Raw genomic sequence first — 23,973 nt, forward strand, 5'->3', positions numbered from 1 at the left:
AGTAATTAACTGGGAGGAATCTCGGGGGTGAGGCTAATCGGGGAACATAGGGAGGGCAGCTAGGGTTCTAGGGACTTTGCCCTTGACCCGAGGAAATAAAGAGGAGTGTCCCAGCTCCTCCTCAGGCCCCTGGGACTTCCCTGAGCAGCTGAGCAGAAGCTGAAACATAGAACCCCAAGGTGAGCCTAGGGCCCCCTTGTTCCAACCCCATCCCCAACTCATAGTAGGAAAGAGCTCATCATCCCAAACCCCTCACCTCTGTCCTAACTGTGCCCCTATAACATCTCAGTCCCAGCCCAGCCTGACTCTCTCCCCCAAAGTAAAAAGGACTCCGGTTCTTCTAGGGCTTGGGATTCAGCTCTGCACAGTCGCCACCCCAACAGCCAAGGACCCTTGGAACAATGTTGGGGTGGGGGCAGGTGTGGGGGCACTGAAGCAGCCTAGGGTACTCCCATCTCAACAGCCAAGAACTCCTGGGGCAGTTCAGGGGGACTTAAAGCAAGCCGAGGGCTTCCTAGACTTGAGGACAGGGTGGGGGGCCCTTCTTACCTAAACCAGTTCTGGTCTGAGCCCCGTTTGTGGAAGCAAGGCTGTCAGTATTTGTTTATTGCTCCGGGGGGGCGGGGTCGGAGGGGGAAAGAAGTTCAGTTGTGAGGAGAACCCAGGAACTCGGGATCTGGGCCAGTGGGCCCTCCTCTGAGCGTGTGCCCAGCTGGTTCCACAAGCAAGCAGGTGTCCATGGCTCCTCGCTGCTCTCAGGGTGGACGAATCTCCTCCTGCCCAGCACAGCCCCGGCCACACCACACACAGCCCCGGCCACACCACACACAGCCCCGGCCACACCACACACAGGCGCAGCCTCCGCTACCGCCACATGTTCCCGGCCCCTCCCCTCTCCATCCTCATGACCTCTCTTCCCTTCCCCAAGAGCCCACCCCTGCCATGGGACATGCTGGTGGCACTGTATCTGTCGTTAGAACACTTGTCCCCATTGCCATTTTCCATCCGAGGGATTATGTCATTGGCATCTGTCTCCCCACTAGATTTTGAGCTCCCTGGGGGCAGGAGCTGCATCTGGATTTGGTTTCCACTGTACACCAGCATCTAGCTCAGTGCCTGGATAGAGTAGATGCTCAATAAATACTTGCTGGATGAATGAATGAATGATGAGCACCTGAGTGTGCATCTCTCAGGGGGGGTGGAGGTGTGCTTTGCTGGGTGTGTATCTGGGATCACACATCATGGATGTTTGTGCATGTGAGTGTGTGGATGTGGGGTTGGTGTGAGTGTGTGTGTTTCCATGACACAGCAGTTGTCATTCAGTGTTGCTGCGGCCCCCTGACGTGCAGGACCCACAGAGTGTGCTCAGGATGATGTCCTACGGAGAGAGGCTGGGGGGCCCGGCAGTCTCCCCACTCCCAGTCCGCGGGGGTCACATGATGCACGGGCCGGCCTTTGCCTATGTGCCCAGCCCGCAGGGTGAGTGCTGCTCCCACCCTGGACCCTGCTTGCCCACGGCCGCCCACATCCAGGGGGAGGCTTCGACCCCTCCCACCCTCCTCAGGCCCTGGGGCCTCTGGGAACTCCTGACCAGCCTCCCTCCCCAGTCCTGCACAGGGTCCCAGGGACCTCCGCCTATGCCTTTCCCAGCCTGGGCCCCGTGGCCCTTGCCGAGCACAGCTGTCCCTATGGGGAGGTTCTGGAGCACCATGACCCACTACCTGGCAAGCTGGCCCTGGAGGAAGAGCAGAAGCCAGGTGGGCCTGGGTAGGGGGCGGCAGGGGCATCAGCTGTCGCTGGCCCAGTGCCCAGGCCACCGTGCTCAAGGCTGGCCCATCTCTAGAGCCCGGGTTGGCCCAGCAGCTGCGTCGGGCTGGCGCGACGCTCCTCAAGGTGCCGCTGATGCTCGCTTTCCTCTACCTCTTCGTCTGTTCCCTGGATGTGCTCAGCTCAGCCTTCCAGCTGGCTGGAGGTAAGGCCTGGGTTGGGGAGTGGGAAAGGGTTTCTGAAGGGCCTCGGACAACACTGGCTCATGCTCCCCAGGGAAGGTGGCTGGTGACATCTTCAAGGACAATGCCATCCTGTCCAACCCGGTGGCGGGGCTGGTGGTGGGGATCCTGGTGACCGTGCTGGTGCAGAGCTCCAGCACCTCCACGTCCATCATCGTCAGCATGGTCTCCTCCGGCTGTGAGTTGGCCCACCAGGGCCAGGGAAAGACCGTGGGGGGCTGGGTGTGCTGGACAGGGGGCTGGGGTGGTATGTCGGGGGGGGGCACAGGGGGCAGGAGTGGGGACAACGGGCTGAGGGCAAAGGCAGAGCCCCGGTATCTCCCACTCTGTCCTCCAAAGCATGGCTGGGAGTCTCATCCAGGAGGGGTGCCCCAGGCACTAAGAAGGGTAGTACTTCTCAGTGCTGGGGAGCACAACCCCAGGAAGACTCCCCTCCGTATCGCCACGCGGTCACTCATTCCATCAGTCAGGGAAGCAGAACCAGAGAAGTCAGAGAAACAAAACCTGTAGGATATATATGTATATATGATTTACTGCAAGGAATTGGCTTGTGTGATTGTGAGGCTGGCTAGGCAAGTCCGAAATTGGTAGAGAAGGGCAAGCTGGAACTCCTGGGCAAAGCTGGTGCTGCAGTGGACAGGTGGGATTTCTTTTTCCTGAGAGCGCCTCCGTTTTGCTTGCAAGGCCTTTTATCTCATTGGATAAGGCCATCCAGATTGCGGAGGCTCCTCGCCTGTACTCCCCGTCCTGATTGCAGGGGTGAACGACATCTGCAAACGCCTTCACAGCAACACCTAGATCGAATAGCTGGGGCCTGTGGCCCCGCCACGTCGACACTTAAAACTGACCGTCACACTCGTGCACACACAAGCACAGATACACATATGCATATAGGATATGAGCCCTCACATACACGCACCCACACACATCCACACATGTGCAGGTGCGGTGCGTGTACATCAGTTCACATGCATGCACACAGGTAAACACACAGCACACACCCAACATGTCCCTGTGACCCGAGGCTGGGCAGAGTCAGCAGCGTAGTGGGAATGCTCGCTGTAGTGGGTCTGGCAGGAGGTGTTGTGGGGGCAGGAGCTGGATGGCCCCACCCAGTTAGTTAAGAGGTCCCCTCTTCTACGAGTGCTGGAGGTGAGCTCTGCCATCCCCATCATCATGGGCTCCAACATCGGCACCTCCGTGACCAACACCATCGTGGCCCTGATGCAAGCCGGGGACAGGACTGACTTCAGGCGGTGAGGGGGTAGAGTGGTGAGGGGCTTGTGCTGGTTGGCGGAGGGTGGTCCCAGGTGCCAGGAGCCCCAGTGGGAGCTTATCCTGGCTCTGGCTTGCCCTGCAACGTGGCCTCCCTGCTCAGGGCCTTTGCGGGGGCCACGGTGCACGACTGCTTTAACTGGCTGTCAGTTCTGGTCCTGCTGCCCCTGGAGGCCGCCACCGGGTACCTGCACCACATCACTCGACTCGTGGTGGCCTCCTTCAACATCCGCGGCGGCCGGGATGCCCCTGACGTGCTCAAAATCATCACAGAGCCCTTCACTAAACTCATCATCCAGGTGGGGGCAGGGCTGGCATGGGGCTGGGGCAGGGGGATAGTAAGGGCCCACCCTCACTCCTCCCATCCACATCTTGCCCACAGCTGGATAAGTCGGTGATTACCAGCATCGCCACTGGTGATGAGTCCCTGAGGAACCACAGTCTCATTCGGATCTGGTGCCACCCAGACCCCACAGAGGTGAGTCCCAGGTCTGGCCCCAGGTAAGAAGACACCCTCTTTAGACAGCTGACTGTTAGTGTCATCATCTGTTCAAAATGCTCCATATAGACCCAGAGATCACTTAGCCTGGAGACTGCAAGTATGCGGCACTTTTACTGTGATACTGTGTGGATAGCAGACGTTGCTAAGTCCTCCCAGAAGCTTTAGGCAGCCATTACCAATCAATCAGAGTCGGCATGTAATCCATCTAGCCCAGAGATTCTCCGAGTGTGAACTAGCAGCACTCATACCACCTGGGAGCCTGTTAGGGATGCAAAGTATTGGGCCCTTCCCTAGACCTACTAAATCAAAAATCTCTGGGGGTAGGGCCTGGCAGCCTACCTCTCTCAGCAAGCCCTCCAGGTCTGTCCCACACGCAAGTTTGGGAATCACTGATCTGGCTCAAGCCTCTGGTTTCACAGGTAGTAAAACAGGCTCCAAGAGGCTAAGAAACTTGCCAGAGCTGTCCTGTTGTTTCAGGGCCCGAGTGCGGGTCTGGCAGTCTAGGGCTCTCTTCCCGACTAGGGTACCAGCGGAGTTAATGACAGCTCTGTCGTGTTTTGGGGCTCAGGTGGTGCGGGGAAGGATGGAGAGAGAGTTGTCAGATGCCCAGGAAAGTAGGACTAATAGGAAACGGGCCCAGGAGCAGGACAAGTGGGCCACGTAGAGACCTCCCTGGAGACACAACAGCCACTTGTGCTGACATCGGGGCTCCTTCCCTGGACACTGCCACAGGCGTGCGTCCTCCCGTCCTTCTGCACTGTTCCTGCTGCTTCCCGGCTTCTACTGCCCAGAATGAAGGTCTGTTTGGATCAGCTGGACACTTGTGGACTGGCCCTTACACCCAGCTAACAAGGAAGCAAGCAATTATCACACTTTCTCACTCAGCCATAAAAAGGAAAATGCTTCATCAAAACCCGAATCTGCAGTATCTGCTTCCCTTAATTATTACACACAAGAAGGAACTCTGTTTAGAACAAGAGGTCAGGAAACTCAGAGCCCACGCCTTTCCCCCTCGTCATCTCCACTCGCTACTTGATGTTGCTGGACCTTTATCCCGGCGTGAACAGAGAACATCCTTTCAACCCGCCCTGCGAGGTTCCTTTGCGTCTGAGTGGCGCACAGCTCCAGCTCGGCCCTTCTGAGTGTTGAAGGCAGTTTGACATCAAAAAGCCCGTAAAGGCAGCCTCTGTGCAGGCTTTGTGGCCTCTCTGACACATCTCCACCTGCTCAAGAGCTCTCTGAACAGTCAAAACCTTCTCTACCTCATAGCAAACCTGCAAGTGAGAGAAATTACACACTTTGATCTTCAGGAAAAACAAGACCTGGAAGGGAGCTGCTCGGCCAAGACGGTCCTCGCCTGCTCTGAAATCCCCGCTGCCCACCTGCAGCTGCATTCCGCAGGTCTCCCCTCGCAGCATGCACCACCAAACCTAACCCTCCCAGGATGGGGTCCTCACATGGTGCCGGCGAGGCGGACTGGAGGAACGTGGGGCTCGGCAACGTGCAGGAACCGCCTGAGTTCACCAGCTGGGGCTGTCCTGGCTCCAGCTGCCCCTCGCCTGAGCACTGGTTTCTCGTCCCACCTCCCCAAGACCTTTTCTTTAAGAGTAGTGTCTGGCAGATTTTCTTGGCTTGGAGAGTAGCTAGGTGGTGGGATCTGAGCTCCCTGGTCTCCCCTCTCTCTGGGATGGCCCCGTGGGAACGTGCTCACTGAAGACTCAAGTTTTTCCTCCAGTATCCGAGTCTCTGTGTGCTCCCTTCCAACCTGTCCTCGCTGCCTCCAGCCTTCACCAAGCTGGACCTGACCTCACCTGAACCAGTCTCCAGGGAACCATGTCACCAAGGAAAGGACTAGGAGTCTGAGGTTTTCCAGACGGTGAAAGAAAAACCAGAGGCAGTTTTAGTGTCCCAACACTTCTCAACATTCTGGGGGTCTGACTCTATCCTGAGAATTACCTTCTTGTGTGGTCACACTGGATTGTCAACCATACCTCCCTAGTTTAAACAAGATATTTTGAGGACTTGCAGCCTGGGAAGCAGGGATTATCACATTCCCATTTTACAGATGAGGAAACTGAGGCTCAGAGAGGCTTGCCCAAGCCCATGCTATTGAAGTAGGATGAAAATCCTGGTGGAATCTGGAGCCCGTGCTCCTGAATCCTCATCTTGCTGCCTCTTCCAGCTGCCAGTCTGGTGTCCCACCATACTTGTCTATTTCCCGCTCTGCCCATCAGGCCTGAATGCCGCCAGCTGACCACAGTCCCCCTGGAGAGAGCTCCAGGGGTGGTAGGTGGTGCTCCCAGGAGTTCTACTCTTCACCACCAGATGGCGCTGCGGGCACAGTGATTTCCCGCTGCTTCCAGAAAAACAAAGACCCTGGAACTCCCCTTCCCCTGGAGGGGAGACTACTGCGCGGGCCCATATCCCCAGCATTTCTCCCCAGGGAAGGATTCTTGGAGGCCGACGTTCCTCTGTAAGCTTAATCATCTCCTTCAGTTCCCAGTGCCTCCTTAATTTGGGGTGGCTCTGCAGGCACTTAAATCCCAACTCTCTCTTCCAAGATTCCTCACAACTAGCCCCTGAGGAGAAGTGGGCACTGTTATGGACCTCACACTGCAGAGGAGGAATTTGAGGCCCAGAGAGGTTATGTGTTTGGTCCAGTGTCACACAGCTGAGAGTGGCTCAGCAAGTGTTTGAGCCCAAGGCTGTCTGAGGCTTATTCATTCTGTTCTTCGCAGAGTTCACCACCCCCACCATGTCCCCCTCCCACTCCTCCACCTCACCTCCATCTTGCCCCCAGGCCCAGGAGCGAAGAGCATTTCCTGGGGGTATGCCCCAGACTCTGGGCCCCCCAGCTCTTTACCTAGGCTGGAGCTTCCACCTTCTCCCTCTGCTGGCAGGGAAGCCCCAGGCCTGCTCCCTCCCCTCAGTCTCCCGCACCCAGCCTGGCTGTGCAGTTGACACCCAGGCTGGTTCTCCTCCCCTGCTGCCTCTACACTCCTCTCTTGCACTTTACAGTCTCTGCACTCACCCGTGAGCTCAGCCAGGGTCACACAACCCCAGGCAGGAAGGCCAAGGTTCCAAAACCCCAGAGGTCCTAGCCTTCAGCCTGGCCCTGCCCCGACACTGCCAGCCCTGAGTGGGACCCCAGCAAAGCTCCTATCCTCCTCCAGCCTCCCCAGGGTCCCACAGGCCCCTCCCCCAAGAGACCCCTGGGCCCAGCCCAGACTAGGTCAGTGGGGCACAGGCTGGTCAGGCATCCACTCATCTCAGGGGGGTCATCTGCCTCCAGGGCTCCAGGCCGGGGACCCCAGGAAGGTCCACCACGCTCCTCCCCAGTAGGGCCAGGAACTGCAGGAGCCCTTGATCTTGACCTAGGAAGTCAATCACACACACATAGTGTGATCCTAGATGGGCCCAAGGAGGGAGACGGGTCTGATGCTTATTAGGAGGCACAGTGTACTGAAGGCTTGTCAGGAGCTAAGCCGTATGGTGAAGGCTTCACACGCACTTTCTCCTGTAAGCTTTACAACAGCTCTTTTATTATCCTGCTTTAGAGGAAACAGGCTCAGAGAGGTGGCATGACTTGCCCAAGGCAGTTGGTATAAGAAGCAGGATTTGAACTCAGATCTGCCTGACAGCAAACACTTGGCTCTCTCCCTCGCCCGTGCGGCACTTACCACCACTTTCCCAGCCAGCTTTTCCAATTGAGCCCATCTGAGACGATCTTCTCCCGGTTTTTCCGCCTGCGATTCTGTCCTGGACATGAGGGTGTCCCGAGGCCCCGGTGTGCTCAGCTGGGAATACAGACGTGCACGTTGCCCCACTCAAGGGAGCACATGCCACTAAAATAAACCCTGATTTAAAGCCAGGCGCCATAAATAATTCTTATCTCCATCACATATTTTTTAAATGACACATAGTTTAGAATAAAACCCAAAGGAGCTGTAAACATCAAAGTGCCAGGACCCTTCCTGAGGTCAGAGGGGTGTGGGATGCAGAGCTCTGGGGGGAGTGGGACCAGGGCCCATATCAGGACCCAGAAGAGGCAGAACGTGGAGGACAGGGAGAAGTTGTGGCTCTTGCATTTTGCCTGGGGCCCTGGGAGTAACTGCCCCTTTCTGGGGCTCCATCCCGCTTTTGTGAGTTGGCTTCTCCCCAGCTGAGCCCAGCCCACTTTCTCTTCTCACTGCTGGATGGTTGCTAGGATCCTGAGGGAAAGGTAAGGAGCCCCAGGTTGCATTTTTAAAAATACCTCCTCAACCCAAGAAGGCTACAAATTAGTGGTCCCCCGGCCAGACCAGCCTTCACAGAATTGTAAAGTATGTCTTAAAGGAGTAGCCAACATTTACAGATTGGGAGATTTTATCTAAAACTTCAGAGTTGTGATTTCTCTTATGGAATTGGGCCATTTGCCTATGCTGGGCTGTGTCCTTGGATGGTTACAGTGGCCTGGAGGCCCAGCACACACTCCCTACCACTTCCACACTCAGCCTGAGCCCCTCACTTAGGCTACCTGCCTGGCCCTGGGCCCTCTGAACTTGGGGCCTCCCCAGGAGCCCCCCTCACTTCACTGACACTAGGTGGGGAGGGAAGAGATGTGGGGCCTGAACCCTCTGCCTACTGGTGGTCCCCCGCCCCTGCCCCGCTCTGAACAAGGAACTGAGCAAGAGGAAAATGGAGCTTGGGCTGGGTGCCTTGTGGGAGAGGATGAGGCAAGGACGCTGGGGAAGAGGGGGCACCGAGAGGGACTGGTAATAAAAGATGGGGAAGGGAGAGTTTTCAGAAGAGAGCCGGGGTCAGCAGCATCCTCTGCCAAGGAGAGGTGGAAGGACACAAGGACAAGAAGCCACTGGAGCAGGAGGCCCCTGCGGGCCCGGCGGGAGCCAGATCAGTGGGCTGAGGGGGCAGAATATTGAGGGCAGACCGTGGTCGGATTCTCGTGTGGCAGGGGTTTTCATCCTCGTCTCTTCAGCAGAGAAAATGGGCTCAGAGAAGGCAAGCGAACTGTCCAAGGGCACGTAGCCAGGAGGCCCACCTCTATCCCGCCAGCCCCCATCTCAGCCCCAACCCCAGGCTGCATTTCCCTAAATTCCCTAAGTCACTCTCCTCTTAATCTAGGCTCCTACCACTATCCCCAGGGCAGAGGCCAACACCAGCTGGACCCTCGGAAATGCCACCATGGAGAAATGTGAGTGCCTGCAGCGTGGGGTATGTCCAGCCTGGTGGGGGCAGAGCCTGGGAGAGGCAGGGCTATTCCCCACCTGGCCACTTCTGCTTCCAGCCCCAGGAAGGACAGCTGCCAACCAGCCCAGCCCCTGGGCTTGGGTCAGGTCTGCTGTTTAGGCTGAAGGAGCCTAAGGTGGAGCCTTAGGCTCCAAGCTCAAGGAGGTAACAAAGGTGGGGGGTTGGGGGTCGAGTTGAGGGGGTCAGCTCTCAGCAGCTTGACACTCCTCCGCCTTGCAGGCAACCACATCTTCGTGGACACGGGGCTGCCCGACCTGGCTGTGGGGCTCATCCTGCTGGCTGGCTCCCTGGTGCTCCTATGCACCTGCCTCATCCTCCTCGTCAAGATGCTCAACTCTCTGCTCAAGGGCCAGGTGGCCAAGGTCATTCAGAAAGTTATCAACACTGGTGAGCCCTGAGCAGTGGGTGTGTAGGCCCGAGGATGGGCCCTTCCAGATCTCGCTAAGTCCTGCCACTGCCTTGCTGTGTGATCTGGGAAAAGCCCTGCCAGCTCTGAGCCTCAGTTTTCCCATGTGAACAAAGAAGAGGTTGGACTGGCTGTTTTCTGAGGCCCCTGAGGTGCCTCAGCTAGCTGTCTGTGGCTGCCTCTGGCTGTGGTTCTATTCTAGCAGGTGGCTCTAAAGAGATTCTGAGAGGCCACTGTTTGATTCAATCAACAAACAGCCATTAAGCCCCTGGTGTGCCAAGCTCGATGGAGTGCCAGGGATATGGATGGATCCTGCCCTCAGGGGGCTCACAGCCCAGAGGGGGAGACAGGCAATGAAAATAAATGATCAAGGGGCGATCAACTCAGATAAAAAGAGGAAACTGCCAATGAGAAAGCCAAAATGGCAAATAGGGTATGGAAGAGGCTGCTTTCCATGGGAGGTCAGCAACCTCTGTGCGGAGGTATTTGAGCAGGGACCTAAATGAGGAGTAGTCAAGATGTGGCTGAAGAGCATTCCTGGTGGAAGGGACAGTTCAAAGGCTCTGAGGCAGGAACCAGCTGGGCAGGTTTGTGGCACAGAAAGGTGGCCAGCAGTGTTGGGGGAGCTCAGTGAGGGGGTGGAGCGAGGTCAGCGAGGGAAGACGGACGGAGCAGATCACGGGGCCCGCCGGCTGTGCTCAGAGCCTAGGCTTTATAATAGTGGCACTTGGGGGGTTGTGGGCAGGGGAGTGACACCATCTGATTTTCATTTTAAGCCTCATTTTGAGCTTTCAGGATACTGCCTGGCGCAGGCAGAGGCTGCATGACAAATGCTGGAATAAGGGCATCCATGGATCCCTGGGAGCTCGGAGGAGGGAGAAACAAAGTCTGCCCAAGGGCCGGGGGTCAGGGAGGGCTTCCCAGCGGCAGCGAGACCCATGCTGAGGGTGAACATTTAGGAGTGAGGAGGATATCCTGGGCACAGAGAACAGCCTGAGCAAAAGCGTGATGGAATCAGGCTGAGAAGGTTCTTAATCCAAGATCAGAGAGAGCCAGCAGAAGTCACTGCAGCTGAGCAGCGGACTGACAAGCTTCCACTTGGAAGCTGGCATCCAATACCTCCTCCCCAAGGAAGGTCCCCACTCCCCTCCCAACACCCTCCCACTGACCATACTGGGACGGGTTTCCTCACAGACTTCCCTGCCCCCTTCACCTGGGCCACGGGCTACTTTGCCATGGTGGTGGGCGCTGGCATGACCTTCGTTGTCCAGAGTAGCTCTGTGTTCACCTCGGCCATCACCCCCCTCATAGGTAAGCGCCCATGCCAAGGCGGGCTGGGGGGGCGGCGGGGCTGGCAGGGACAGGGCTGAAGCAGGGAGCTAGGGAGACTGTATCCTACCCCTCTGCCCCCCAGGCCTGGGTGTGATCAGCATCGAGCGGGCCTACCCCCTCACGCTGGGCTCCAACATTGGTACCACCACCACGGCCATCCTGGCTGCACTGGCCAGCCCCCGGGAGAAGCTGTCCAGTGCCTTCCAGGTGCGCCGGGGAGAGTAGCCCTGCTAGAAGCAGGACAGGGCTGGGACTGGGGTGTGGCACCTGACCCAGAGTGGGACAACATGTAACAGATTTTGACTACCTACTAGGGGCCACTCACTATGCCAGGCTCTGTGGAAACCACACGGGCAAAGTAGACCTGGTGCCACCCTTGAACCTTAGCATCTAACAGGGAGACATTATTCAGAGAACCACACCAATAAGCAATAGAGATGGGGATCTGCACTCTGAGGAAGGGGTGCTATCAGCCCCCTTGGCCCAGTCTGGGGAATCAAGGATGGGGGGGCAGATGGCAAAGAAGTAACTGACAAGCCAGGGGCTGGGGCCAGGCTGCCCACATCAGGCTGGGCCCCTATTATCTACCCCACCCGCCTGGCACAGAAACTGGGACCCGCGTCCCCTCCGCCCTCTCCCCTGCAGATCGCCCTCTGCCACTTCTTCTTCAACATCTCGGGCATCCTGCTGTGGTACCCAGTGCCCTGCACACGCCTGCCCATCTGCATGGCCAAGGTGCTGGGCAAACGCACTGCCAAGTACCGCTGGTTCGCTGTCCTCTACCTCCTCCTGTGCTTCCTGCTGCTACCCTCGCTGGTATTTGGCATCTCCATGGCAGGCTGGCAGGCCATGGTAGGTGTGGGTGCACCGTTTGGGGCCCTGCTGGCCTTCGTTGTGCTTGTCAGCGTGCTGCAGAGTCGCAGCCCCGGGCGCCTGCCCAAGTGGCTGCAGACATGGGACTTCCTGCCCCACTGGATGCACTCCTTGCAGCCCCTGGACCGCCTCATCACCCGCGCCACCTTGTGCTGTGCCAGGCGCGAGCCCCGCTCACCCCCGCTGCCTGCCAGGGTCTTCCTGGAGGAGCTGCCGCCCGCCACACCCTCCCCCCGCCTCGCACAGCCTGCCCAACACAATGCCACCCGCTTCTAGAATGCGGCCCAGACTGCTGCCTGGGGCAGGGAGAGGCCTGTGCCTGGTGCCCAGGGTGGAAGGGCTGAGGGGTCTCTGCACTCTGGGCCTTCAGCCGTCCTCATGCAGGTCCTCGGAGGTCTGAGCCTGTGTGACTGAGAGTCAGTATGTGTGCATGGGTGAGCCTGTGTCAGCCTGCACGTGTGTACTGACGCACCTGTGGGGGGCCGTGTGCAGGCTACAGGCTACCTGGGTAAGGTTTCAAGTCCTTTGCACCTGCGTTTGGAGGCCTGCGCTTGTGTCCTTGTTACACACAACTCCGACTGGGCTGGGCGGGAGGATGGTGAGTCTGAGTCAGTGACGGGCAGCTGTTTGCTGGAGCAACGATGTGGGTGCCTGAGTCACAGGCTGAACTCTCACCCCTCCCTGCCACCTTCCTTCCTCCTGATACCATCCTCCTCATCCTCACCAGGTTTCCCACAGCACCGCTGCAAACTCCCTCCCCAACACTGCCTGAGAAACAAAAGGAATTAAACTCTCATTGTGCATTTGCAAATCTGTTTGCTCTCCATTTGGGGGGAAGGAGAGACCATGGTTTGGGGTCCAGAAGCACTATCTCCTGCAAGCTCACCCCAACAATTCGCCTGGCCCTGCCTTAATGAGTCCAATCCCTGATTCAGACCCCCTGGGCCACTCCCAAGGCAGGTGTGAGGAGGGCTCTCTGCACCTCCCTCCCCGGACCCCACCAGGCTGACCTCCACTGGTCTCTCCCTGCTTCTGGACTCACCCACCTCCCTTCCTCACTCCCTCCCTCTTCCTGGGATAAGATTAGTTCTCCAGAAAACAAGTTACAGGTGGGGGCTTGTTTGGGCCCCTGGGTGGTGGTTGGAGATGGGCAAGAGAGGCCATGCCCTGGGACCTAGCACACAGGGGGCAGGGACCAGCCACTCTCCCAACTTTGTCCTCTACCTTTGGGCGGTAAACCAGGCCTCATTTAAACCCACCCAATGGTGAACATGAGAACATGATGTAATCCATGCAGAAATAGAAGTATAATGATGTACACCTGAAATTTATACAATGTTATAAACCAATGTTACTGTAATAAACAAAAAATTTAAAAAAAAAAAACCCACCCAAGCTTTTCAGTTCCTCCTACATAGGGCCACTGGAGCTGAGGCCTCCAGAGGGAGAATCAAGGGGTGGGAGTGGCAAAGTTCCTCCCTCTAATCCAGGGATATCTCTGGGGCCTTTGGAACCCAAGGGGCAGGAAAGCTGTAGCGCCCCAGATCCAGCTGTGATGTGTGATGGTCTTAGACATCAGCCTCCCCACCACCACCCTCTTTGAGGTAGGTGGGGGGAGATGCAAGGATCTGGGAGCCCCAGAGCTGCTCTCCAAGCTCCCAGCCCCACCCGGTCATCCACTCACAGCCCTTGCTAGTGCTTCCTCGTGCCAAGTGGCAGGAGTGAGAGGCACACTGGCTTCCAGCCTGGGGAGGAGTGGAGGAGTGGGGGAGGGGGCTCCGTTTATTGTTTGTCCTGCACAGACGTGCAAAAAGTTTTGTGGGAAAGGATTGTAAAGCCTCAGCTAGAGGGTTTGAGAAGGCCACTCCCTGGGACTCTTCCTCAGCTGCGGTGTCTCTAGGACCCTAAGAAGGTGCCAAAATGCCGAGACTCTGGCCTGGGGAGACGTAAGGAAGCCTCTGGACTCATAATCTCAGCCCGCCCCCAAGTAACCCTCTGCAAAGATCTTCCAGTAAACCGGTTTCTTCATCTGCAACAACCCCCCACACCACCAAAGCACGAGTCTGCCACGCCCAGGTCAGACTTTATTTTGGCGCCGCCTGGCTGTCCTGCTACGTTCCCTGCGCACGCAGCCCTTGGATCAGCTCATGCACCATCTTGTTGAGGATGCCTCCGTGCACGCCCCGACGGCCCATGAGTACGAGGAGCGCGCGCGGCGTGTGGCCCACGCAGACGGCGCGCCCGTCCAGCCCCTTGGTGCGCGCGTCCAATACTCCGTCTCCCTCAGCCAGCAGGTGGTCGCGGATGAGGCAGCAGCGGCGGCCCGCCACGCTCAGGCCCGCTTGCAGGAAGGTGCGTCGGTCGGGCCCGGTGAGCACACCCACCTCCTGCGGGGAGATGGCCGCCAGCAGGCCCCCGGGCCGCGATGCCCACACGCAGCGATTGTCTGAGTGGCCCACGATGGCCACGTCGTCGACGCGCTGGTCCCGCAGCACCGCGCTGATGTAGCCTTTCCAGTCGCCCATTCCGGCTCAGAGTGCGCCCCTCAGCTTGCACTTTCGAGGAACGTCCGGCTGCGCCGCGTGCCTGGAACGCCTGGGGCACTATGACGTATGTGGGGGTGGGATTGTGAGGCACGGCGACAGCGGCTACCTACTCTGGAGAGTGTGTATGTGGGGGAGGAGGCTCGTGTCTTAACACCTGGTGGAGTCCTAAAGTTAGCCTGAAGGAGGAAATCCTATTGATTGTCAAAATAACTCTGGAAAAACCAACTTAAATGGCCCGTTAAGCACAGTAGGCATGGGTTTAAGAACAAAGAGATGCCACTTCTGGAAAGCCAGACCTCTGGGCCTGGTAACCATTCAAGCCCCAGAATGTGGTTCTCAAACGTTGGGAGCATGCAAATCTCCTGGAAAGCTGTTAAACAGATTGCTGGGCCCCCAGCTCAGAGTTTCTGATTCAGTAGTATGGGAGGTAGCCAGAGAGGATGCATTTCCAACAAGTTCCCTGGCCACGCTGCTGCTGCTGCTGGTCCAGGAAGCACACTTGGAGGCCCACCACCCTAAGGCAAGTTGGGGAGGGGGTGAGGGTCTTCCACCAAGCCAGCCCTGTGGGCCCACGCCACTGTTTCAATCTTAAGCACTTCTCATCGTGCTTCTCAACTTCAGCTGCACAGGGAGTCACCTGGGGAGTTTTTTTGTTTTTTTTTTTTTTTGTGAGGAAGATCAGCCCTGCGCTAACATCCATGCTAATCCTCCTCTTTTTGCTGAGGAAGACCTGCTCTGAGCTAACATCTATTGCCAATCCTCCTCCTTTTTTTCCCCCAAAGCCCCAGTAGGTAATTGTATGTCATAGCTGCACGTCCTGCTAGTTGCTGTATGTGGGACATGACCTCAGCATGGCCGGACAAGGGGTGCGTCGGTGTCGCCCAGGACCCGAACCCGGGCCCCAGTAGCGGAGCACGCGCACTTAACCACTAAGCCACGGGGCCGGCCCACCTGGGGAGTTTTAAAAACATACCACGACACCGGCCCCTTCCCTAGAGACATTGATTTAATTGATCTGAGGTGGATCTTGGGCATAGGTTCAGCAATCTCCCTGGGTGATTCTATGTAAAGTCTAGGTTGAGAACTGCTGCTCTATAAACTTAAAATATTACTGCTTCATACGAGGAATCTGTGGTGTCACCTTGCACAGGGCTTGGTACACAATGCGGCTCAGGGACGTCAGCTGGACATGAATCTCAATCTTGCATAAAATTTCAATACAGCCTGCTCTCTGAGGGGTGTGGAGACGTTGTGCTCCGGTTTACTGTCCTGGCATTACCCAGCGGCACCTCTGAATACCTGTGTCTCTCTGGCATCTTTAAAAGCACTTTATTGAGTGCCCACACCATGCCTGGCTCTCTGCTGGCTGCGCTGGGGGAATGGAACATAATCCTTGCGGTCTGTCCGTGATCACGCCCCAGCCACTCTCCCATTCCACGATCGCCCAGGAGAGAAAGACAGTCCCTGGGCAGTCAGGAAGCCGTGTGCTCCCGGATCCAGTCCAGATAGTTGGCCACGTCTGTGTACACACCCGGCTTGTAGCGGTCGCCACAACCTGTGCCCCAGCTCACGATGCCTCGCAGGATGAGCCGGCGCTCTGCGGTCTCGTCCTCACACACCAGCGGGCCCCCGGAGTCACCCTGGTTCGGGGACATGCGGCTCAGAGCCCTTGGCCTGGGGTCTGCACCTGACGAGGTGGAGAGGGGCAAGCAGGCCCAAGGCCTCACCTGGCAGGCGTCGGTGCCGCCCTCGAGGAAGCCAGCGCAGAGCATGCCGGAGGCGAAGGCGGCTCCGTGCACGTCAGGGGCGGAGCAGCGCTCTGGAGGAATGAGCGGCACCTGCGCCTCCTGCAGGAAGCTAGAAAATTCCACCGCCCCTGCCAACAGAGAGCGCGCGCCTTCCTCACACCCTCGGGACTCGGCCTGCCCCAGGACCTGGCTGCGCCAGCCCTTCCACACTCACTAATCTCTCGCCTCCCTCGTAGCAAGCCCGAGAGGCAAGGAGATGCTGTTGACACCATTTCATAGACAAGGAAACTGAGGCCAGAGAGGAGCCGCGATTTGAATGGACTGGGCAGAAGCAGGACTGCTTTGGAACCTCACTTCCCATTCAGTGTCTCAGAACCTTACCCCCCAACTAGCCCACCAGCTTGATGGAGCGCAGGGCAGCATCCTAGTTATCCCTGCAGCCCAGCGCTCAGAGGGAATCAAGAGAAAGTGTGATTCTCCTTGTACCCCTCAGGAGATTTGGGGACTCCCAACAGCGAATCCCAGGCCCTGGGAGGAGAGGACTGCAGAGATAAGGGCCCTGCACATCCTCACAACCCACCAGGTCAGAGCCACCTGTCCCAGGCGGTCCCAAAGCTGCCAGCTTCTCTTGCCTATCCTGGTGGCCAGAGGTCTCCCTCCCACCTCCAGCTGTTCTGCCTACCCTCGAACTGGTGGCCCCAGCCGGCCACCTCGCAGAGCGCGGCTTCGGGTTCGGCAGGGCGGGCAACGCCGCTGGGCAGGCACACGGGTTGAACGAAAGGCGACAGGACGGCGCAGGTGCCGTCCGCCCTCTCCTGCAGGCGCAGCAGAGCTAACCCAGGCGGAGAGGAGCGTGAGACCCGGGTGCTGGAACTCCGAGCCCTGCGCGCTCTTGCCCCAGGTCCCGGAGGGGTCGCTCCCACGCACCCAGGTCGTGCTGGAAGGTAGTGGGCGAGAAACCGTCGTGCAGGCGGTAGGCGCGCACGGCCAGCGTCTGGCACTGCTCACAGCTCTGGTTATAGCGGTCCTGACCTAGCACCACCGTCAGCTCCTCGGGCGCCCGCCTGTGGGCAGGGTGTGGGAGAGAAAGAGCGCTCAGAATAGGCCAGAGCCGTCCTGGGGACGCCCCCTGCTCCCGAGCCCCTTCCTGGGTTTCATCTTCCTCCTGAGGAGCTCTGGAGTGGAGGGAGGGGAAGTGTGATGTGCGGGGGAGGTAGGGCATGGGTTCGGGTGTCACGCGGAAGCTGGGCACGGAGGAGAGGAGCTAGGGTCTGGGGCGGGGCACTGGGCGGGCAGGAACTTGCAGGTTCTGCAGGCAGTGAGCCGCCGTCAGCACCCAGCAGGGGGCGATGAGGCAGCCGCCGCAGAAACGGTGGCGCGAGTACAACGCGGCCATGTAGGGGTGAGCCCCGGGCAGCGCCACCAGTCCCCCGACGATGCGGCTCAGCGGGGACAGCCGTTTCCGGAGCCGCTGTCCGCAGCCGGTTGGGCCGGTGCTGGGCAGACGACTCGGCTGCTCGGGCGTCGCGTGCGAGGCTGTGAGAGGAACCCAGGCTGAGGACAAGGAGCCCCACGACCTGCTGGAATCTAGCTCGCCCCGCGCCCTCTCTGCTCGGACTTCCCAACCCTTCCCAACTACCTGGGGTCGGGATCGTGGGCTGAGGCTTCGGCAATGCCGAGAGCGAGGGTGAGGGGAGGTTCTGGTGCCCAGAGGGAACTTGGGTCGGACGCGGGATCTGGGGCGCCGCCGGGGCTAGGGCCTGGCATTGTGCCAGGCGGCAATATTCCCAGCCCAGTCGGTCGCCGCTCCACATGAAGCACCACGGACGAGTGTCGTTGTCCGGGTTCCTGTATCCACAGAAGGGGCGCTGTTGGAGCGTGAGGATCCCCAGAGGGCCCCAGGGCGGAGGGGGACGCCCTGCCCTGCCCCGCCCAGCGCACCGGCAGAAGGCATGGTCGCCCAGTCCCCAGTTCAGCGCTTGCTCTGCAGTCACGTTCCGGTAGGTGGCCTCCGAGGCCCACGGCCGACACCGTGCGCCCGAGATCGTAGTACTGGCCGTGCCGCGGTAGCCGAGCCCGCGGCCGTGGTAGCAGTTCGCTTCAGTGTCTCGGGAGAGAGGGGCTCTCTGCAGCCAGCTGCTGCGATGGCCTCCCGCCGCCCTCTCCTGCGCTTTCCCCTCTCTCGCTCCTCCCCCTCCGCGCGCCCTTCCCACATGGGGGCGGGGCTCCTGCTTCCCGGCAGACCCTGACTCACCCACATCGCAGAAGCGACCAGCGTAGCCCGCGGGACACAGGCACAGGCGGCGGCCCTCCGCCTCCAGGCAGCGGCCGCCGTTGAGGCACAGGTTGGTGCGGCAGACTGGGAGAAGGAGCACGTTGAGCCGCCCCTGGGCCCAGAGATCCCGCGGAGAGCTCCCCTTTCCGCTGGCACACCACCCGGCTTCTTGCCAGCTTCTCCTCCCGACCTTCGGCCCTCTTCCCAGGCCAGTTCCCTATCGATCCACTCACCCTGGCTGGCCAGCGGCTTGCAGTGGCCATCGGGACCCTTGCACTGGCACTTGGCCACACCTGCCGGCCCAGGCCTATACCATATCTCATTCTCATGGAAGACCTGGAGAAGCTGAGGCTCGAAGCACTTCTCTGAGGACAAAAGGGGGCAGTGGTCTTGGGAGAGGCTGGAACCATGCCAAGTCTCTAGGGATCCAGAGGCCTCTGGGGGGGAGGGGGTTGCTCCTGGTCCCCAGCCCCTCTTCTCCTGGCCCTCAGCGTCTCCTTACCTCTCTGGCAGTGCTTCCCAGTGAAGCGTTCTGGACAGATGCAGTGTGGGCTACTTGGCGTGTTCACGCAGGTCCCTCCGTTCTGGCAGGGGCTGTGCTTGCTGCAGTGGTCTGAGAGATGGACAGTGGGAGGAAGAGTGGGGAGCCTGAGTCAGATCCAGGCCAAGTCCCTACCTGAACCTGCTTGTCCTGTGACCTTGATACCCCAAGTTTCCAAGCCTTAGTTTACCCGCCTGCAAAAGGGAGCTACCCCCTCCCAGAACTTCTCCCTCTGGAGCGAAGGAAGGGGCTGTGTGGGCCCAGAGTCCCAGGTATGTAGGGTCTGATGACACCTAGGAGACTAATAGGGAGAGGAGAGGCCTTCCCCCCCACCCCCCAGAGGTGTGTGCAGCACCTTTCACTTTCTTGGGCTCCAGGCAGTATGCCCATCGCTGGTCCTGCTCAAAGTTGGGGGTGGTAGCACACCTGTAGAAAGAGATGAGGCTCCCTGCTCTGCCCAGGGGGCTGGCTTGCCCTCCCCTATCGCAGCCCCCTCTCTCCAAGCAGGGTTCCTTGGGCAGAAAGATGGGCAGAGGCCATGGCCCCCAGGACCCTGCTCCAACCCCATCTGGGTCGTCTTACCAGGGCCGTGGGCCTGGCCGGCCCCTGTGGGTGCATTTGTGGTGCAGCTGCCGGTGGTACTGGAAGGGGAAGTGGCAGGGCTCCCCGGTGACTGTGAGAACTGCAGGGAGAACACACTCCTTGACCATTTTCCCTGTGCCCCACTGCCCAGGCACCACCCCTCAGGGGCTGGTTGGAAAAAGGATAGACCCTAGAAAAATCCTTGTCCTGCAAGACAGCATCCTGCTTAAGAGTTGGGCTCTGGAGTGAGATAACTGGAATGGACTCCTGACTCCACCGCCTACTAGCTTGTGCCTTGGGGAAGTCTGTAGCCCCAAGGCCTGGAGGAGTGTTTGCCACAAAGTAGCACTTAATAAATAGTTGATGAATGTTGGAGTCACTTGACCCCTCTGAGCGTTAGTTTCCTCACCTGTAACACGGCAATAATGATAGTACAGTCAAAGAGTTGCCGTTCTGCAAGCTGAAAAGAGTTCTAGAGATGGATGGAGGTGATAGTTGCACAACAATACGAATGTACTTAATACCACTAAATTGTACACTTAAAAGTGTTAAGACAGTGAATTTTATGTTATGTGTATTTTACCACAATAAAAAAATTTTTTAGTCATGTATATATACTAGTAAGAAAGGTGTTCATAATTTTCACGAAGAAGAGCAAGTTAAAAACAGCATGTCAAGTATGGTCCTATTTTTGTACAAACATATTTACATGTGCATAAGAAAAATCTAGAAGGACATTCTCAAAATTTGTAAGAGTGGTTTTTGGAAGATAATGGATTACGGAGGACTTTTTTCTTCTTTTGCATTTGTAAATTTTACAATAAAAATACTGCTATTATAATTTTTTTTTTGATGAGGAGATCAGCCCTGTGCTAACATCTGCCAATCCTCCTCTTTCTTTTTATTTTTTTTATTTTTTTTATTTGCTGGGGAAGACTGGCCCTGGGCTAACATCTGTGCCCATCTTCCTCCACTTTATATGGGACGCTGCCACAGCATGGCTTGCCAAGCAGTGCGTCAGTGCGCGCCCCGGATCCGAACCGGCGAACCCCGGGCCGCCGCAGCGGAGCACGCACACTTAACCGCTTGCGCCGCCGGGCTGGCCCCTATAATTTTTTTTAAATAGTACAACCGAGGCTCATTGTTCACAGATTCTGTTTTGTGAATCTGCCTTCTTGCTGAAATTTATTTGTAACCCCCAAACTAATACTCGAGGTGCATTTACGGTTGTTAGTGGACATGCGCAGAGCTTTGAAAAATGTGAGTCACCTGAAGCACACATTCCCAGCTGAGGTCAAACAAGCTGACGCCCTGCCTCTTGTTTCAACTCTCCTACTATCAACAGGTGTCCTTTTCACTGTCTATTTAGTGCCACATTTTTCAAATTTTGTGCTTTTTGTGTGTGTGTGTGTGTGTGAGGAAGATTAGTCCTGAGCTAACGTCCATTGCCAACACTTCTCTTGTTTTTGCTGAGGAAGATTGTCCCTGGGCTAACATCTGTGCCCGTCTTCCTCTACTTATATGGGACACCGCCACAGCTTGGCTTGATGAGTGGTGCGTAGGTCCGCGCCAAGGATCCGAACCTGCAAACCCCGGGCTGCTGAAGTGGAGTGCACAAACTTAACTGCTATACCACTGGGCCGGCCCCCAAATTTTGTGCTTTTGGTAGGTGATTTTGCTGTTGAAAATGGCCCCAAATATAGTGCTAAAGTGCTGTCTTGTGTTCCTAAGTGCAAGAGGGCTGTGATGGGCCTTATGGGGAATATTGGTGTCAGATGAGCTTCATCCAGGCATGAGTTATAGTGCTGCTGGCCATGAGTTCAATATTAATGAATCAATGACACATAGTAAGTAAGTTGTCTTTAAACAGAATCACACATAAAACAAGGTGATATATTGACAGTTGATGACACTGTGGTGACCAGAGCTCACAGGAACCTAACCCTATATTTCCTTTAGGAGCAGTGGTTCTGTATTTGCTAATTCAGCGTTTGCAGTGACTTTATGGAACATGACTGCCCTGAATAAGAAGAGCTGACTGTATCTACTTCAGAGGAGGGTTGTGGTGCTCAAATGAGATAACGCCTGTAAAACACACAGCACAGAGTCTGGCACGTGGTACGTGCTCCATACGCATCAGCTGCCATTTTGTTGTTAAAGATACAGTGGCACTTGCTGAGGGCCAAACCAGGGACAGGACAGTGAGGGAAGAGAGACGGGTCTGAGATGGACCTTTAAGATGCAGATGGGACGGACAGAGAGCAGGAGGACCCTAAGTAGGTGATTAGACAAGGGCAGGGACCCTGGGTTGGGTCAGGCAAGAGAGAGGAGAGCAATTGGCGGGGTGTGGAGTGATGAGAAGAGGAGGCTGAGGCAGTCAGGGCTGGATGTGCTGGACCTTGGAGCCATGCGAAGGGACTGGGCCTGACCCCGCCAGGCCAGGCTCACCAGGGCAGGGTCCATCTAGTTCAGAACTCTAGGTAAATATTTAGTGCCTGGAAGAGTGAAGGCAATAGGGAGCTATGTCAGGGTTTGAGGAGGAGAGAGATGGCAGACATCCCCATCTAATGCTAATATATTTTAAGTATTTACCGTGCACCGGACTGTGAGCTAAGTGCCTCACGTGGACTAATGACTCATTTCTCCTTCTCCACAACCCTCAGAGGTTTACTATTACCAGCTGGGTTTTACACATGGGGAAATTGACGCTTGGAGAGATCAAGTCCATTGCCTGGAGTCACCTGGCACATAAGTGATGAAGCCTGGTATTCAGAGGCATTTGGGCTCCAGGGCCCTGCTCTTGATCCCTCCTTGTCCATCGAGGGCCCTGGCGTCTGTGTGGCATGACTGATGCCTGTGAGATATATCAAGGAAAGGAAAAGCAGGGGGGAGGCTCGGGAAACTGAGGAAGACTGGCAGGTGCTGGACTGGGCACTCAGATACAGCCTGAGCCTTGACCTCAAGGAGAGCACAGCTCACTATCACTCTGGGTCCCCAGTGCCCAAGCGCACAGAACCTGGCACATAGTGGGCACCAAGTCTGAATGCCAGCCAGACAACTCTGGGACAAGAGTGCCTGGGATCCCTCCCCTTGCTCCAAGGGCCCAAGACTGAACCCCTGTGCACTCCCCACCATACTCACTCCCGCCCCAGGGGCTCTTAGGAGGTGGGGTCGGGCTACCTACCCACCATGTGCTCCTCTGCTATGTGCTTATGCTGCTTGGGGGCTTTCCAAGGAGGAGTCTACAAGGGGAGAGGAGAGGGCAGGGAATTGGCCAAAATGTTATAGCCTGTGCTGATCCCATGCTAGTCCCCAGCTTCCTCTCACAGCCACAAACGTAAGACTTTCTCACAAGACCCCTCCCTTCTCCTCCCATTGTCTCCTCAAGCTCCCCCAGATGCGCAGGCCATGTCCTCATACCCACCAGCTCCAACCTGGGCCTTGTGGGCTGGCCTCACCTTTCTGATCAGGCCTTCCTGCCACCTGGACCCGAAGGTTGTGGGCAGAGGCCACGGCTGTGATAGGGACCCCAGGGCCAGCCCAGTACCATCCTCCCGGTTCCCACAGCCCTCACCGAAAGCGCCAACTCCAGGCTTGCCATCAGGGACCCCAGGAGCAGCAAAGCCCTCATGGTGTCTGTCTGTCGGGCTAACCGTTTGCCCAGGAGTCCAGATCAATAGAATGGGTTGAAGGTCCCTGAGGCCTGGGAAGCGAAGATTGGTCGAGCTGCCCTCCTGGGCCTGGCGGAATGCAGGCTGTTTGCGGAAAGCCAAGCAGAGCAGTTCCTTGGTAGGGACCAAGACGGGGTAGTTTGGAGTTGGTGGGTGGAGGTAGAATGCTAAGGAGCTGGGTTCCCCCTCTTTCCCACATAATGCGACTGGAAGCAGGAAGAGGGACCTTCTTATGTTCCGAGTCCTATTGGGAATGAGGAGTTTAAGGAGATCCAAGAGACGCTCCCTGCCTCAGGTGTTTTTTTTAGAGTCCATGGGGAAGTGTATTCGTTTTCTATTGGTGTCTAGAATGAACCACAAACTTCACAGCTTAAAACACTACCCATTTATTAGTTCACAAATCTGTAGGTTGAAAGTCCAGCACTGCATGACTGGGTTTTCTGCTCAGGAAATATCAAGGCTGAGTTCTTTGGAGGATCTGGGGGAAAATCCACTTCCAAGATCATTTAGGTCATTGGCAGAATTCGGTTCCTTGCGTTTGTAGGACTTGGGTCCTTGTTTCTTTGCAGGCTGTCAGTCAGCAGCCACTCTCAGCTCCTAAAATCTGCCTGCATTTCTTGCCATGTGGCCCCCTCCATCTTTCAAGCCAGCAACAGAGAATCTCCCCTATGTTGACTCTTGCACACTTTGAGTCTCCTTTGCCAGTAAGAACCCCATCCCATTTAAGGGCTCACCTGATTAGGTCAGGCCCACCAAGGATAATCTCCCTATCTTAAGGTCAACTGATTTGGGACCTTAATTCCATTTGCAGCATTCCTCTACAGAAGCATCCAGATAAGCATCCAGATTAGTGTTTGACTGGCTAACAGAGAGAAGGTATGCATACAGCAGGGATCTTGGGGGCCATCTTAGAATTCTATGACAGAAAGTGAACCAAGAAAGTAAATAATTCCATGGGAAAAGTGC

At 57.0% G+C, this 23,973-nt stretch overlaps 3 protein-coding genes across 3 annotated transcripts; 1 reads left to right on the top strand and 2 right to left on the bottom strand.

The window, feature by feature from the left end:
* Positions 1-1,355: 1,355 nt before the first annotated feature.
* Positions 1,356-11,953, top strand: SLC34A1 (solute carrier family 34 member 1). Its single transcript, XM_058546944.1, has 12 exons — positions 1,356-1,479; positions 1,608-1,757; positions 1,844-1,972; positions 2,044-2,187; positions 3,154-3,265; positions 3,388-3,583; positions 3,667-3,762; positions 8,908-8,977; positions 9,253-9,420; positions 10,634-10,750; positions 10,854-10,978; positions 11,417-11,953. The coding sequence occupies exons 1-12, from the start codon at positions 1,371-1,373 to the stop codon at positions 11,918-11,920; spliced, it is 1,920 nt and encodes a 639-aa protein (XP_058402927.1). The 5' UTR covers positions 1,356-1,370; the 3' UTR covers positions 11,921-11,953.
* Positions 11,954-13,276: 1,323 nt separating this feature from the next.
* PFN3 (profilin 3) lies at positions 13,277-14,835 on the bottom strand. The gene has a single exon (XM_058546959.1). It carries the CDS (start codon positions 14,167-14,169, stop codon positions 13,756-13,758), a length of 414 nt encoding a protein of 137 aa, XP_058402942.1. The 5' UTR covers positions 14,170-14,835; the 3' UTR covers positions 13,277-13,755.
* Positions 14,836-15,503: 668 nt separating this feature from the next.
* F12 (coagulation factor XII) lies at positions 15,504-22,967 on the bottom strand. The gene is made up of 14 exons (XM_058546974.1): positions 22,911-22,967; positions 22,521-22,578; positions 19,337-19,436; positions 19,110-19,180; positions 18,716-18,826; positions 18,447-18,578; positions 18,193-18,297; positions 17,880-18,045; positions 17,578-17,786; positions 17,243-17,474; positions 16,866-17,002; positions 16,621-16,770; positions 15,918-16,066; positions 15,504-15,830 (listed from the first exon to the last, which is right to left on the bottom strand). The coding sequence occupies exons 1-14, from the start codon at positions 22,965-22,967 to the stop codon at positions 15,663-15,665; spliced, it is 1,845 nt and encodes a 614-aa protein (XP_058402957.1). The 3' UTR covers positions 15,504-15,662.
* Positions 22,968-23,973: the final 1,006 nt, after the last annotated feature.

The sequence above is a fragment of the Diceros bicornis genome, chromosome 1 (genome assembly GCF_020826845.1).
Source record: "Diceros bicornis minor isolate mBicDic1 chromosome 1, mDicBic1.mat.cur, whole genome shotgun sequence".
NCBI classification, from domain to species: Eukaryota; Metazoa; Chordata; class Mammalia; order Perissodactyla; family Rhinocerotidae; genus Diceros; species Diceros bicornis.